The sequence below is a fragment of the Bidens hawaiensis genome, unplaced genomic scaffold (assembly GCF_021521415.1).
Source record: "Bidens hawaiensis isolate Kalapana, Puna unplaced genomic scaffold, B.hawaiensis_p1.1 tig00032923_1, whole genome shotgun sequence".
NCBI classification, from domain to species: Eukaryota; Viridiplantae; Streptophyta; class Magnoliopsida; order Asterales; family Asteraceae; genus Bidens; species Bidens hawaiensis.
Genome location: NW_027505270.1, coordinates 68,501 through 86,372, shown reverse-complemented (window position 1 = coordinate 86,372; position 17,872 = coordinate 68,501). Strand labels below are relative to the sequence as shown.

The 17,872-nt window shown below is 34.2% G+C and overlaps 2 protein-coding genes and 1 long non-coding RNA gene across 3 annotated transcripts; all 3 read right to left on the bottom strand.

The window, feature by feature from the left end:
* Window positions 1-234: 234 nt before the first annotated feature.
* On the bottom strand, window positions 235-2,569 carry LOC143612011 (uncharacterized). The gene is made up of 2 exons (XM_077086097.1): window positions 1,090-2,569; window positions 235-994 (listed from the first exon to the last, which is right to left on the bottom strand). The coding sequence occupies exons 1-2, from the start codon at window positions 2,554-2,556 to the stop codon at window positions 839-841; spliced, it is 1,623 nt and encodes a 540-aa protein (XP_076942212.1). The 5' UTR covers window positions 2,557-2,569; the 3' UTR covers window positions 235-838.
* A 7,168-nt stretch (window positions 2,570-9,737) lies between these two features.
* Window positions 9,738-11,239, bottom strand: LOC143612008 (uncharacterized). The gene is made up of 3 exons (XM_077086094.1): window positions 10,618-11,239; window positions 10,379-10,513; window positions 9,738-10,234 (listed from the first exon to the last, which is right to left on the bottom strand). The coding sequence occupies exons 1-3, from the start codon at window positions 11,212-11,214 to the stop codon at window positions 10,127-10,129; spliced, it is 840 nt and encodes a 279-aa protein (XP_076942209.1). The 5' UTR covers window positions 11,215-11,239; the 3' UTR covers window positions 9,738-10,126.
* A 2,670-nt stretch (window positions 11,240-13,909) lies between these two features.
* Window positions 13,910-16,186, bottom strand: LOC143612012 (uncharacterized). The gene is made up of 4 exons (XR_013149882.1): window positions 16,077-16,186; window positions 15,146-15,316; window positions 15,007-15,063; window positions 13,910-14,626 (listed from the first exon to the last, which is right to left on the bottom strand). It is a non-coding gene; the product is annotated as an uncharacterized LOC143612012 (long non-coding RNA).
* Window positions 16,187-17,872: the final 1,686 nt, after the last annotated feature.

Sequence of the window (17,872 nt, the reverse complement as noted above, 5' to 3'; positions counted from 1 at the left end):
TGTCATGATCAGAATGTAATTATAACTTTAATATATACATCACTAAAACATCTTTTTTTAAGAAATAGCTCACACGCTCACTGATCTATACCTTTTGTTCATCACATGACTTGAACACTTCAATTTATGATGAGGGACACATTTATATCACAATATCACTAGACTAGAAGCCCTTTGAACATGCTTTGAAAAACAACAATCCAATAAAAGAAATAGAGATAATTTGTGTACAACTTACTAATTGCTACAATATGTTCTTAATAATGTACATTTAATTACTTGATAATGTTTTATATCATATTCTACTTTATTGAAAAAACAATTATGTAAGATTTGATGATATCTTGAATGAAGCTGACGTTTAGGTCGTTGGCCATCAACTTCTGTGAGGCATTTCCCTTACCACACATGTCCTTTTAAAACCAAATTTAGAACTAGTCATGTAACATGGCTTCATTTGTTGGTTGGGCATAACATTAAATAGAATGTTAGCTTTGGTCCCCTTAAGAGCAGTTGTAGTAGAGAACATCATGGACCATCTCCACATCACCTTAGCCGAAACGTATGCTTCAAATTCATGAGATATTCGGTATTTGTATTCGCACAATTTACTACCCTCGAACATAAGACAGGTACATGTTTCATAGTAAAAATCATGACCAACAAAAATATTAATAGTCAAAAACATGCAATAATAAACGTTTCGATTATACTCACACGATAACTTTTGATGCTACAAACAAGAGATCCCAATTTACAAATCTGCTTTGCTTTTCAACAACATAATATACCTCAAATCAATCCAAGTATAACTAACTCTCGCTTCTCTTAATCCTACTCACTTTCTATATAATATAGGCTTCAGGGTCGGACTGTGACTATGTATTATCGCCACAGCAACCGAAAGAGACTGCAATGCAGACAGTGTCGACTGGTAATGGATATAATATAAACCATCATGAACATTTGTCACTTCTATAACCGGCACACTTCCCTGAAAACAAATTTATTTATTTTTTTATCAAAATTATACGATAAACAAACAATGCAAGAAGATTAACGCAACAGCACACGAAATCATATTCATACCTGTGTATATAATTCAAATCTATTACTCTTCCCAAAAACACCATCTTGGTATAACGCATCTTTATTATTCGGGCCGGATTTTAGAACAGTTAGCAGACAACCGACATCCCAGCCACCACAGTCACACGCACCGCCACTTCTCCATCTCTCAACAAGGCCAGACGGGCCTCCATGTTTCGTTCTGGGCCCACCATGAAACCCTGCTGGGACGACAACATCCATACTAACAGTATGATTATCACTATTGTGTCTACACGCTTCACAAGCTACCGACTGTTTCACTAAAGCTGCAGCCTTTTGTTCTTTGAGAAATTTTAAACCCCACCCTCCAACTTCCACCTTTTTACACGGAATATGATCTTTCACGACAATAGCGGCTAACTCGAGATTTGCAGGAAACTGATTCGATTCTTCATGTGACGGTAACATGTCTTGTTGTACACTCGACCCGTCAAACTTAGAAGCGGTCCTCTGCCTGTAAGTGTGATTTCCTCTTAAAATACTCGCCACTTTTTTCGTCAGACCCGTGCTCTTTTTAACCACATGATTTGGAGTATTCATACCCGTTTCATTATGATGTTCATTATGATGCCCCGTCGCTGTAGCGGATAAAATAAACTCGGTATCCATAACTTCCGTCCCAAGTGGACACAATGTGAAAGAAGTAGAAACTCTCATTTTACCGACGAGATCCGACTCGTCATCGTTATTTCTAGAATAAAACATGTAAACGTAACCAGACTCGGTTTTCAAAAGATTTGTCGTGTACACTTCTCTCTGGTCCTCTACGTAGAAAACGTAACGCGGAGATCCGTTGTTCCATGAGCAATGGAGCATTCCATGATTGTAAACGCTTGAAGACGAAGAAGAAGATGTCGATGGCGATGACGTCGAGTTTGTGCTTGAGAATGAAACAATCCGTTGATGAACGGGATCATGTCGAAAAACTTGATCTCCGGGTACTATCGTTTTCGTTTGTACGTCAGTAAACTCCGTCAGACTCGGATTTTCAAAACTAATATTACTATTTTCAACAGAACCTAACCGGCGTAGCAACGTACTGTTCATAAGATTTAACATGCTTGCGCTTCCCGTAATCGAACCGACAATCGGGTTTACAGAACCGCTTACGACTACATTCTCATCTCCAGACGAAAATAATAACATAGCATCACCGCCAACTACTCTTGAACCAACTCTATCATTAAAAAAGTTGACATTTTCTCTCATGGAGCTCATGTGTATTAATTCAAGGCAATGGCGAATGTATTTTTCTTCAAGAGTCATGATTTGCTTCGGAATCGTCTTCTGTAAGACGGATAGTTGTTGAAGAAACAACTTCTGTGTGGAAACATCATTAATATGTAACCTTCTAATACTTGAAGGCTCCCCTGCTAATACCGTAGACAAGCAATCCTCTTTCGATGATTCAAAATCGTTGCTTTTGCAAACAATTGCACCATCCATTATCTTTGAATAAGATATACGACGAGACAATCCAAGGCGGTTACAGGTTACATTTGTTCAATTGACATTAATCGGCACGTCTTGAATTTTATATAGTAAGCTGACAAAAATATCATAGGCATTTAAGTATTAGACTATTAACACGAGAATCGCAAACAACAAAACGAAATACCAAAATACACAATAATACAACTTGTTATCAACATGAAAAAGAAAACCATGAATTGCTTAAGAATTTAAGATACACACAAAACGTTACATACTAGTCTTAATAATTAAAAGAATATCCAATTTAAGAAGCAATATAACTAAATGCGTATCCTAAAAACCAACTAATAATGATTTAGAGTATGTGCATACCAAATTTCTAAGAGTGCAAATATTTAAAAGGTAACAATAATACAATATCTCTATATGCCAATAAAAGATTATGCTGCAAATCCAAGCAAATACCCAAAAGTGGTAACTGCTTATGACTTGATCATCAAAACTCTAATTCCTTAAACCAATGGCTGGTCAGATGAGTTGATGCAAAACAAATTGAAACTTGAAACCACACACACACACACACACACAAAATAAAAATATTTTTTTATTACATATTTACATACATACCAATTTGTTTAAAGCAGCAGCAACACACAGATCAAAGCTCCAACGGATAAATAATTAATGGAACCCTCTACACACAAAACAAAGAAGACAAGATACCGAATAATTAATATTAGTATGTATGTATATAAACAAGAAAAAAAATAATAAAATAATAATATTGAAAAGAACAGAACACCTCACAAAATCAGTTGGAAGCATGCAAATTGCAACTAGAATAGGATGAGGTTGAAATTAATAAGCACCGGTGGATAAACAAACAGAATCCAGAAAGAGATTGCTTGTATGGCGTAAGCCACGTATTATTTGAGGAAATGGTGGTGGGTCCCTATGTATGTATGTATGTATGTTGATGGTGTTGTTCTTGTTGCTGTTACTAAAAATAATAATAATGATAAGAGATGGAAAACCTAATTGGATTTGTGGAGGAAAGAGGAAGAGAAAGTGTTGTTGGTATTGTTAACAATGGCAACCAGCTAAGACATGTGTAGTCTTTTTTTTTATTTCTTTGTTGTTGTGTTGCAGTGTGAGAGAGAGGAGTCCTAGGGTATGCCCAACACTTCTTCAGACATGTGACTTCTGTATCCCATTACTGTTCTGGAGAAACTGGTCAAATTTGCTGAGTCAAAAGCTATTTTTACCATCTCACATGTATATATTAAATTAAAATTAAATTCATCTTTCTTAAATACCACTACCACAACAATATAATAACTTCTCGTATCTTTCATTAGAATATATGCTATGGTGAGGGGCTTCGAAGCCTCTCCATCGTGACAAGTCACCGCCACGTAAGCAATGGGGGGCATCGAAGCCCGCCCCGCTATTGTTTGAGGCCACCAAAGGCGCCCCTATATATATATATGCATATGTATGTATGTGTGTGTGAGAGGGGGACCCACATTCACCATCAACCGCGCCGGCCGTTGGAACCACCCAACCTTCGGCGCCCTTGGTTTGACGGAGCCCCACGGCGGTGTTCGGCGCCCGCCACCTCTGCCATGGGCGCCCCATAGCGAAGAGTCTTATGGACTTTATAAATTCATTAAACAAGTGTCAGCCGGCGGTATTATTTTCCGAAAAATGTTTAGTTTAAAGAAGACTCTGAAGCTAACGTGGGTCCGATTAAGACAATATTCTGGTAGAAGTGAAACAACATAACTCTCCAAAACTAGAGAGTGCGATAACATAACGCACTAAAAATCGCTGTTCAAAAATAATAAAAATAAAATAAGTACTCTTTATTTTTATCTTCACTTTCTTACCATATATTATTTTAAGTTTTTTTTTGCAGTATTAAGACTTATAGATAACTTGTCGTTAAGGTTTTTTTCTTTTCGTGTGGTGAGGTTCAAGTCTCGTGAGTCATGTTACAAACATACCGAACAATACATGAACAGGTCACGAAACCTAACCGAAAATAAACATAAACATTGTTTTTTGATTTAGCTAACCAAAAATGGTTAGTAAGTTGTTAAACAGTTTGTTACAGCACTACTCGTGGGTAACAAAGAAAAATGTGTGATTAAACCGTTCAAAAATACTATTTTGTTGTTATTATAAAATTATATTATTATATCATGTTGGTTTTATGGTTGATTGATAATTTCACATGTGCGCAAGGGACATATCAACTAAACAAATCTTCAAATTGGGAAAAAGAAATGGGAGCAGTTGGGACTTTTATAAATATTTTAAGATGCTATAAAAGTTCTTGTTACAAGCCTTTTATATGCTACAATGTGACGAGTCTAAAACCGTTGTCGTTACACAAATGAAGCTTTTCAATATTCAACATGCTAAGAAATTTATAAGCTTGATATTTTTTAGTATTGGTGATTAAATTGATATTATAAGTTTCCAGGTCCACATAAATGTTTTTTTTACGTCATTACGTGTATCCAACATTGTATATTGTATAATATTTGATTCATGACCTCCTTTTCTGTAAGTCAAATATTGCATTTTCGAACGGAAAAAGCTCCATCTTTCCGGCAACTAATTCATTTTGAAATAAAGTATTGAAATACATATTTAGGATGTAAACTGAATTAATAAAGCTTGTTCAAAATTTAAATATTAAAATTTGAAAAATGGATTGCCGTTGACAATGCAGACCCTTGCTACAGGTTGAAATTTGAAAACTTGAAATGGCAACAGGTCAAACTATTCATACAACAATTATTTAAAGTATCCATTCTTGATAATATTTCTTGATATTATTGTGCGTATTGCGTAGTGGATAGTCGTTGCCAACATTTTGGTTCAAAACGCCGGGAACATCTCCCCCCCCGCCACACCCCCACCCCCACCCCCACCCCTACCCCCACTCCCGAGAGACATTTTGGCCTTCAAAAATTCTCTTAATATTGTGGGGAAAGTGTTGAATGAAGAAAATGATGGGGCATAGGAGGTAAATCATCAAATAGGATGAGAATTGTTGACTTTTTGAAAGCTGTCTTTTACGCATAATCTATTAACTAACATTTATTCCTAGATTTTAATGGATAAATACACCAAGTGGCCCATAATACATTTTACTGGATTATAACCCCACGTTTTTTTGTTGTACGATCAAGATGTCCCTTTGAGGACATAGCGTTTTATTTTATAAGTTGGCCATTATAAATCATTCAACAAAATACGATGTTGTATTAATTAGCATCAGATTGAGAGGAGAGGGTGAATATAGAGACAGAACGAGAACATCACCTCATCATTGTTGGATTCATATCATCGCCTCCACTATTGATCGTCTTATTCGTCTCTTAAACTCATCCTAATCATAGAATTCGTCACTCCCCTAAATTGCTTTAGCTACAAAGGTTTTGTAATCTCAAGAAAAAAATGAATTTCCTAAGAAACTTAATTCACCACTATATTTATCAACAGTTATGAACATAATTACAATATGTCACGACTCCTTGACTAAATTCATATATGGGGGCTACTTCATCCACTCATCGATTGCCAAATCACGAACCAGGTGGGTATTAAGATCCGCAACAGGTCTATCATCTATGGTTTTTGGTAGAAGTGGATATACCGATCATGTTGACGAGTTTTCCTTGTGTGAAAAAGGTTATGTGATGCTTCCATTAACGTGTTTGGTAGTGGACCAAATCTGTTACAAGAACACCACATGGACCACTTTCTAATAGCAATGAAAGATAGATAATGGTTGAGCAATGAGTCATAAAGGAGTTGATATATGACACTTACCACTTTCAATTCTTGCTTTTGTTAAAAAGATAACTAGAGATTATAAAAATGCTTTATAAACAACCATTTTATTCTCATAGTCGCTCTCATTCTCATGAGAATTACTAAAATGTGATAACCTACTTTTGCTTTCGTGTATGATGTATCAATATATGATGTGAAGTTTCGTTTAATATTTACCAAAACTACTTAAATATATATTTTATAAAAACTTTGGCTGAGGTTGGATGGTGGGAGTAAATGCGATCATATTATGAAGCAGGTATCACTTCATTGAATGTATGTTCGGTTAGGGATAGGGAAAGCTTGTAGTATGGTTTGTTATTGGTCTTTGACAGCTTCTTTAATTAAAGGTGCTGCTTGTCAGCTTTTAGTACTTTCCAATATATTTATTTCTTTAATGTTTTTAAACAAGATTCAGAATTACCCTTAGTTGTTGGTGCAAAGTTGTTCTTATATTTGATTTTACGGTTAGAGATTTATTACACCTCTATAAGTCTATTGAATTTGGCGAAGTAAAGGAGGTTTTTCACGGGATCGTTATTGTCGCTTGCTGGAGAATTTGGAAGGCGAGAAATGAAAAAGTCTTTGAGGGTAAAGAGGTTAAGATAGACGAGCTGATTGGGGACATAAAGTCGACCGGGTATTTTTGGTTCAAGTTTAGGTCAAAAAATAGCCAAATAGATTGGTCGAGGTGCTGTAAATTCTTGTTAGTTTTTTTTTTGGTGGCTTTATACCGTTTGTGTAGGTGGCTGTTTGTGGTGTTAGGTTCTTTCGTTTATAAAAGTTACGGTTTCAAAAGCAATAAGAGTTACCCCTAATATCCGACTAAGTCTCCCACTACTTGGCCAACAACCACAACTCCTCGTGACTACCATTGCCACAATTGTTTACTTATAAAGCTTTTTCCCACTTTTAAAATCTAAATTACTGCAGTCGGTTGATTTAGTCCTATTCTATTTCCAGTATCAAACCAATCCCCACCGTTTATTTTCAGTAATAAAATCACCTTCCGATTCAAGATAATTAACTGAATTGGTTCATTAACCTTTAATTGCGCGAGATAAAAAAAAAACTGGGAAAAAGTTTCTTGGAAAACAATCGTGGTGACAGTGGTCACAGGGAACAGTGGCTTTCTACGCTCCGGTGCGAGCGGAGATTGCCAACGATGTGGTGAAAGCCGGTGGGTGTCAGCGACGTTGTGGGTTTGAAAATGAAACCTTATTTCATTTCAAAGAAGATTTTCAAGCTTGTACGTGATGATTAATAACTTCTATAATAAGTTAAAAGAATAATAATAAAAAATACCTCTCACTTAACGGAGGTAAACTACCAGAGCTAGTGAATTTAATCAAATGACAAGAAAATGAAACCATAAAGATGAACATGTTAAAAAAATTTTATGGACAAAAATACAAAAACTCTAAAATAAATGAACCAGAGAGTCTTTTTATACACATTCATATTGCCCCACGCCTAAAGTTTGTTCCATTGTAAAAATGACAAATTTGGTCAACCTCTATACATATCTAAAGGCCCATGAATGGTTGTTTTTTAACTTAAAATAGATAATAGTAATTGCACCAAATATGTGTTCTACAACCCTTTTAACTTATTTATACTCACACATTTAGATATTAACTTGTTACATCTTAGTAACCGTCTCATACAAAAGTTGATACGTAGAAATTTACTCTAGTTAATAAATTTAGCTCTATAGGGTTAAGAGTGTGGGCATTTTCTTCCATAAGTGCAAAAATTACTATGATTTTAAAAACATTTGCAACATAACCATTAAAATGCAACTCACGTCTAGCCCTTTTGGCCGAATAGGCCAATAGATGTGAGTGATGGGTTTTAAGGGGTTTTGACACAGTGATGAGTTTCCTTTTTAATGATGTTCTTGGGTGAATCATGTTTAGAACATCAAAAACAATATGGATGATTGACATCCCGTTGACCTCACCTAGCTATTAAGGAGTGGTTCAACGTTATTAAAAAAAAGAAAGATAAATGAATAAAAAACGTAGGGCCTTGACTCTTCAATAGTTGAAATGATTTTGTTTATTAAAATTTCAATATTGGTGTGTAGCAAAATATTCTATAAAGAAAATAGAAGAAGATAGAAAGGCTTGAATTCAAATGTAATATAGGGCCCATACAACAACCCTCGAGAAAACGATGCAATCAATGAAGACATTTTTGGTGTCTTTTGTTGATTCAATTTTCTACTGTTTAATTTAAAACGTTGATATGAATTTAAATTTATTTATTATTAAAATAAGTTTAAAAGAAAATTGAGAGCAGTCAATGAGATTTTAAAAGGCCGTCATATTTGTTAGGCTTCTTTTAAGTCCTTATTCATACCTTTTATTTCAAACTCCTATGAGTCTTATGATCCTATCCTAAATTTAAACAATATGCAAGAATTTCAAAATTACACCAACCCAAAGTTTATTAATCTAGAGATTTCATTTCATGTAAGGAGTAATTGACAAATGTAAAGGAGTTGGGGGAATAAATAATCAAGCATAAAAACCAAAAAAAAAAAATAATAATAATAATAAGAGACTTTAGCCCTATTTAGAAGTACGGAGACCAAAAGCAACTATCATACTTAAAACTAGTGCAGTTTTAATTTTGTGAACTTTTCTACATAGTTGTTCATTTCATAATACCCTTGTAATCTGGCTCTAGCTTTTTGACATCTCGCTCGTTGCGTTTGGTTTTTGATACACCCACCATTCAAGAAAAGAAAATGTTTATGCATCAAATTATACAATATATCATATTCTAGTTTTTAAAGTCATACACAGTTATTTAGATATTGTACTCTTCAATATTCATTAGTCATACAATTAACCTCACACATCTATTTACAAGCCAACCAACTTTGCAGGTCATCGGTACGTTATGATACCCACAACTTTCATTTAGTTATATAACTAACCCCATAACTTTTTAGCATTGTAATGCTCAAGTTCTATTAATTGTACAATTAACAACACAACCTTTTAGTATGGTACCCTCATATTTCAGTAAACAAGCAACCCCATAGGTCTTTAATATGGAACGAACAGATACCGTAATGAACCAGACTTATCCGACTGAGTTCTCTTTACGTTCCTACCACAACACGTGGGTTTAAAACACCTAGTTGGCATTAAGCATGCATCATTTAATCATTTGCTTATAAAATATTAGACAAGCAAATGGACTCGGCCGCCCCAAGGCCCAATGTGTTTATGTTTGGGCCTACACAATTGGATTCAGCAAGTTCAAGTGAATAACTACAATAATTCTTTGACACACAATATTATCACATCCTAGTCAGGCAAATTTTCCAAGAAAAGGTGCCATATTAATTTAATGAATCGATTCGTATAAAAGGCATGAGTTCAAGTACATAAAGGTCATGCCCAAAAAGATTTAAAAAATGAAAAGAAAAAGACAGATGCCAAGAATCGAAATCGACAAGAATCTTTCTTTTAATCTCCAAATCTTAGAGTTAAAAAGATATAAAAAGTAACAACCTCTCCCTATATAAACTTGATGACATGAAGGCTTAATATTCTAGTTCATATATATACAAAATGGCACTGTTTATTAGGCACCATATACATAATTACATAACTCTCAGTACATAGATCATACATAGACGATGACCGATCGAATCCATTAATATATTGTGCAAAAGTTGTAGATTTAACTTTGATTCATGCACCAAAGGCCTGTTTCAAATCCAAGACTGAATGGGGTAGTTGCACTTGAATGAATTCACCCCACTGATATGTGCAAATATGTCTGATGATTCAAAATTCTCATCCTCTTCCTTTACAACCACCTGCTAAAAAACGACACATATTAGAACGGTACATAATTATCGTACATAGAGGCTAGAGCCTCTATGTAACCCTGTCTAAACCCCGTTAGACACGCAATCAATATACAATATTAATCATGGTTTATATGGTAAAAGATTAATTACATGGAAAGATTTCACATCTTCAGCGGTGTCCTCTTCATGACCGTGGCCTCTATTGATCTCTCCAAATTCATCGTTCTTTGCAAACCTTCCTCTCACTCGAGGCCTGCTGTCTGCTAGAGTTTTTCGACATGCATACTGTAACGGTAACCACCAACACATTTAGTTTTTTCGTTGGAGTTATATATAATATACAAACTATTCATCAAACAAATGAATTGGATTTAAAAGTTAAAACACACCTTGATTTTCTTGCTGAAATTCCTTTCATTCCTTTTCTTCAAGTATCTATGGATCTTTTCTTTCCGTTTTTCGGTGGTGAGTTTGTTCGTAACTCTAAAGGTTTCGGCTTCCAAGCTCATGATTTCTGATGCCAATGGAGTAGCAGAACTCCCACCTCCGGTTACAAGATGCTGGCTTTCATTACTAAGGGCCTGAAAACACATCTCAAAACAAAACACCATGTATAAGTAATTAAGTATATAACTAATGAAACAGTAATTATCTTGGATGAACTTAATTACCTGAAGTTCATTAGAATTATAAGGTCGCGGTAACGGACAGAATATGCCATTGTTGTCTCCCTTGAAGTCTAGCTCACCCAAGAACAAATCCCCATTGAAAATACCGGAAGTTTCTAATGGTAGAGGAGGGTTGGTGTTTCCAGAAAGGTACGAGGTTATGGACGGATCCATGAACGAACAATTAAAGGAAGACGGGTGGTTATTATTGAAGCGCATGAACTTTGAAGGTGGCATGGAAGATAAACTATCATCTTCACAGACAGTGGGCAATGTCGGTCCGATTATAGGGACACCATGGTCACTAGGATATGTCATGATTGGGTTGTTGTTTTCATTTAGTGTGATTTGGTTTTGGATTAAGCTAAGATCAAAGTGGTCTTGGTTGGTGAATTGGTATGGAGGGAGGTTGAGATTGGGAGAGGTTGTGAAATCTAGATTGACCTAATTAATGTCGTTTTCGGTTATCTCTTCGTCAAAGATTATGGAGAAGTTGTTGTCATCCGTGGCCGGAGCGGGTGTGGGGTATTTGATTATATCAGGAGGGAAGGAGAGGTTAGTGGTGTAGGAAGAGTGGTCATCATAGCAACAATTTGAGCTTGAAGCAACTTCTGAGTTTTGTATTGTTTCTGGAAATAACTCAGATTCACAAAACTCTAATAGTTGAGCACTCAATGGGCTAGAAACCTGATCCTGTTATATTCCAAAAACAAACATATATCAATAGGAAGCACAACATAATATCATATTTATAAAATATGTAATGTATAAATAAACCTTGATAGAAAAATCAGTTTTAAACAAAAAATTGGAAGCACTCAAAATAGCCATAAAAACCACTAGATATAGCAACATTTATATATACACATAGGCTTCCTTGAGTCTACATCTAAAATGAATCAAAGAATCAAAAAATGGAAGGAAGACTACTTAAACATAACGCGGTCAGGAAAGTGACATATTAATATTCTCTTTCCAAATCATTGGAGAAAAGGACACGGTGTTCTTGATTAGGTACTAGTCGAAAACAACAAACCGAACCGATGGAGTTTGGTAAAAAGACCATCAAACGCAAGGACACGGAGATGTTTTTGTTTTAGACGTCGAGAATCAAATGAAAAGAGATGATAAGCTAGGATAAAGAGAGCAAAAATGGAATTTTATTCGACCCCAATCTACAAACGTACCTCCATTACACAACTTGCTAGCTAGCTAGATAAACATCAACCTCACCACCATCACCATCTCACATGTTCTTATATTATAAAAGTACACAAACTTTGGAATGCAAGCAATCTAGTTTGATTTTAAGAACCAAGGAGATAGAATTCATTGAGATCGAATTTCATCTCCAAAGGAATATTCCATTTCTTCATAAATTTCTTGAAATATGAAAACGTTACTGATCAGCAGTGGTGGACCCATGAAATTTTCTCTTGACCATCGATATATACTCATAAAGTTCAGTCAGGAATATTTTTAAACTATAACAGTTGCCCGTACCATAAGGGTAGGTCCGCCTCTGATGATCGGTTAACGATATATATATGCATGAAATGGACAAGAAGATTAATAATATTGTACCATGGAAGGTTTTTCTGGTGGATGAACCGTGTCTCCCAACGTTCTTTATCTTCTTGAAAACAAAAACAATGATCTGGTTTTAAATCTCTGTAAGAAAGTAATTAGGGAACGGATGGGAACCTGTAGCTTGAGAAACGATTGTCGATTGTCGTCGGAAACCATTAGAGGAAGATGAATGCCCATCTAATATATATATAATATGCGTACGTAACAATGAAAATAACAATTTGATTGTAGAGAGAGAAAGTAGAGTGTTGGGAGGAGAAAGAGACAAGTAAGGGTGCAATAATATTTGATCATGGTGAATAAGGAAATTAACGTTTATTATATAAGGTACAAATGTAGGGTGACCGTACCATAGATGTCCGATTAACTTGCTCACCCATTGACCATGCATGTGTTACGTTGGACAACACGTATTGGTCTTTCCCTTGCTTGGCATCTTCTTGCTGTCGTGCCACCTAGCTAGCTAGCTATATATGAGATAGGAACCATTGTCTTTTAATCCTGAACCTGGATGCTAATTATAACTAAGGAAAATCACATAAATGATTGTTTTTAAGAAAAAAAAAAGTTTTTTCAATTGAAATTTATATCTTCTTATTATAGATCTTTAGTTCTAATCTTGTAATGTTGTAGAATTTATAAGATTACAATATATATATATATATATATATATATATATATATATATATATATTAGGTTCAATATAAGTTTTGTCATAATTTAAGAGCTTAGTTCTCTTATTTTCAAAAGATTGTAACGAAAACTCAGTTTTAATTAGATATTCTGATAACTCTAGAATTTTCCCGCTGATTTGAACCCCACTGACTCTAGTCCCTTGAACTTTGAACATTGCCCCTACTCTAGGGCCTTGAACCTTGTCCCTCATCAAAGCCGATTCGTCTTAGTTATTTTTTTAAAGTAGAATGAAGGTTGAAATGTTATCTAGGTTTTTTGGTAATTACTAGTTCTAGTTGCCACTACAATAAAAAGGGCTTTTTAGTACGCACAAAAGCGTTCTAAAATGTTATTTTATAGGACCTTTCATTTGATAGGACCAACGAGAAAAGCGTTTCATATAAAGGGGTTGTAATAAGTCTCGGAACTCAAAAAGCGTCATGATATGCCAAATAAGATTATGAACCCAATTTTATGGTCGCATAATATATTTATTAACAACCCAAAAAGAGTCCCAATAAAAACATATTATGAAACGTTTACTATGTTTTGACATGTGCTTACCTAATTGTAAACTTTTGATACACATACAAGCGTCTTTAAAAATTAATTTATAGGACCCTGATGATGGAACATTATAGTACCAAGAAAATGGTCCTAATATCCCCAACAAGATTATGAAACTAAATTTTATGGTCGCATAATATATCTATGAACATCTTAAACGTCCTAAAAAACATATTATGACACTTTTACAATGTTTTAACGTTTAGGACAAAAACTAGAAGTCCTAACAAATCATATTATACAACCATTTTTTAAGCGTCCACACAAGTTTACTATACAATTATGGACATCTAAATATTGAAATAAATAAAACTTCATTATAACAAAAAAACTAAACATAAATAAGTTATAGCATTATCCAACATAAACTCTTGTAACATTCAACAAAAAAAAAATTAAAAGCAATAAAAGAAACCAGCACCATAAAATCCCGAGTCATCATGCGTACGTCCTCAATCCCCACGAACTTCCTACAAATAAACCATCCATGTATAAGCATTAAGTTCCATGTTATTAAAATTATTCGTATCACAAGTTTAACAAATACATATCAAGATGAATGGACAAGGCCATGCGATGGATACACCAATACAATCTTGAATTGTGGAAAATAACCCATATCGTCTCACCAACTTTTCATCTATTTTTATTGGTACTTGAGCATTTAACTCACATATATCTTATAGGAAAATGATAATTATATACCACCGAGGCAAGACTTAAGAGAAAATAGTAATATACAACTACAATCAATACCTTTTTTGAAATGTTGGTTGATCTATGTTAAAACATAACCCAAAATTAGTGTACTGAGGCAAATGCAGCTTTAAGCGTCCCCAAATTGAAACACAGCTCAATACGCGACTATTGCAATTCATAATCCGACCATTCTTTTTCCCTACAAAATACCATAAGCATGCATAAGTAACAAAATGACAATTCGGTTAGTTCCTAACACAAGACGGTATCATGACATAAAGTGGCAATTGGTTTTTACTCACTATTCTCTATTATTTTGGGAACAAGACTTTTATTATCAACAAAAATGGCAATTTTGTTGACAGAAATGCAACACATCTAGTATACTTTCTCCACTTTCTTACCTAAAAAGAACATGAAAAATGCACAAAGAAACTATGTGATGAAGCATACAAAAATACCCAAATAAACTAGAAACTTAGTCAAGCTTAGGTTTCGCTTGACTTGTTTACACTCTAAATCAATTTACATCCAAACAACACGAACCAGAATATATATTTGTAACAAAAGAAGACTCACCATTCGGGATCTCAAGACCTACTTACTGCTTGAAAAAGACCAAAATGACACTGCATGCTGCATCATCACATTCATATCAGTACCATCATCATATAAACATACAAGAACATTGAGAAAGACACAGAATGTATATTTTAACCTCTGACATTTCATTTAGTGCAGCATCCAATATCTCTCTTAATTTGTTCGTTGATATGATTGAATGCACATCCTAATGAACATAATAGTTTCTGACTTATTGCATTTTTTAATGAAACCGCTGTGTAACACGTTACTGCTCACGTATTGTTGACTCTCTTTATCAATTTGTCTACAAAATCATAGATATTAAACTATTTAATCAACATATATTATACTTTGGGATTTGAGTCTGAATGAGGATGAGATGAAAGTTTGCATTTTTTTATTTTAATGTATAAAAAAATATTTTTTGATAAATAAATGGATCATCAACCCACCTAAACTAGCATTACTGTTGGATCAAAGAATCCATTTTTTAATTATTGGATCACTTAAAAAAGAACTCCCCTACGAAAACCATTTTTTTACTAACAAGCATCTCAATTGCTTTATCCTTGATCATAGAAACAATATCCTTTCTAGTGATTGCTTCAGCAAAATCGTCCTGCATTTTACACTTCAAACTTTTCTTCTATAAATTTCAAACAAATATAATATTAATAATAATAATAATAACAAATAAAAATGATTAAAACAAATTAAAGAGCCATTTATACCATGTAATTTGCAACAAAAATATTAACTTTTTTCTCCCTCTCTTTTAAGAAAAATTGGTGTTTTGATCATCAATCCAATTTCTTATTTTTTGGTTTCACATACTAAATTCGTAAATGAAAAAAATATATACCTTGCTATAAAATAAGTTCTTGAAAGTGTGCACAGTTATCTTTTTCAGTTCCAAAAACTTCATCACGCAGGAAAACTATGAGTATAAGTTTTTTTGTTGAGTCCAAAAGGTTTTGATCAGTTATTTAATTTACAGATTTCACTAAAGCAATTTGCAAATTAGAAATAACATATTACCATCAAACAATTAAATCAGGACAAACCTTCCCGAGTTCCTAGTGGTAAGCAATTCGTCGAACAGTTGGTGGGCATGTTGTTGGTAACCAAAACACTTCTCTAGAACTCATATAAATCAGACTGTATGAATTAAACTAAAGCACGAAACAATGAATATCAAATTTAACCAATTAAAAAAACAGAAACACATCGTCCAATCGTTGCACATAAAGTCATAAACATACAATCACGCAATATTGATCAGTTGAGCCTAATCATTTCCTTTTACTGACCTAGGATTGAAGGTGGGTTGAAGTTGCGATTAAACCAATCATAGCCCTTCTGGCGATTGAACCACTTACTGTAAATTTTTAGAGTGATTAAGACTGTCAAATTACTATAGTAAGAAGAGTTGTAAACTACAGGACTTCTTTTTCTACTAGTAAGATTTAGGGTTTTTTCGTTCCTTCTCTTCGATAATAATATCGATTTGAAATGATAAAAATTCTTCTTGATTCTCTTGTGTTCAGCGAAAGAACTGCCTAAGCATACTTTTTCGGATCCAAACTTATTTGTTCTTTCTAAGTCTTCGTCTTGCATAGAAGAACGCAACTGTTGCAAAAACGGGTCTTTCAGTAGTAGGCGGCATCCCCTCTTAGTTTTAAGATATCTCTTTTCAACCGAGGAACAAAACAAGATCATTTCGCTCCATTTTTAGTCAAATAGTGAAGGATATTCGATTAGTAATGAAAAAAGGGGCGGAGGGGATCCGTATATGTTGTTCAGGTCGATTAGAAGGTGCAGAAATAGCTAGAACTGAATGCGAAAATTATGGAAAAACATCTAGTAATGTATTTAACCAGAAAATAGATTATGCTCCTGCGGAAGTATCTACTCGTTACGGAATCTCAGGTGTCAAAGTGTGGATTTCATATAGTAAAAAAGAAAGGGGACGTGCTATATCCGAAACGTACGAAATCTAGTAAATAGCGTAAAGGCAGTGCAAGCTCGGATGGTGTGAACCTGATAAGTAGGTTAGAGGGAAAACAAAAATTTTTAAGCTAACGCCCGCTAATCCCTTTGTATTTTAATTTAGAAGTGCCCATTGTGGTTATTTTATAATTTAAACTATTCAATGGGTATTTTTCAAGGAGATCGGGTTTGTTTGCCGGGTTTAGAGCCAGGGTTTTCAGGTTTTAAAGATTTAAATATAGACCCGAAACTCAGCCCAAATCTCTCATAGATTTTTCGTGTTCTGGTTTGTTTGAATTGAGTTAATCGGGTTTTGGATATCCTAAAAAATTAAAATTACGATGCTAAAATTAAAGCAACATATTATTCTTCACTCGTAATATAATTAAACAAATAACAGACTAACATAACTCGATTAAACAATCCAGAAAATAATAAAAAAAAAGTAACAAACTTTACTCGATCATAAACAAAAACATAATGGCATTCAATCTATCGTGATTAGAGTGTTCAATTATTATTGCTTCTAGTCATAAATCGTAAACATTATTAAACAAAAAAAGTCTATCCATAATGGGTGGATTGAGAACAATCGATCCGGCTCGTCTAACGGTTAACCTATTATACATAAAATTATATTTGGTTTTAGAACTAAAAGTTTATTTAGAATTTTCTAGTTGACGCAAAACCCAGAATTCACACCCAAGAACTAACCTGAACTACTTCGGTCCAGATTAGTCTTAGTCAAGGTTTTTCAGGTCGGGTTAGTTCGGATTCGGGTATGGGTTTTCTTGGGTCGGGTTCAGTGTCGGTTAAAATTGACAGTCCTAATCCAATTGTTCTTATACTTCCTAACTCATATCTTGGGGTG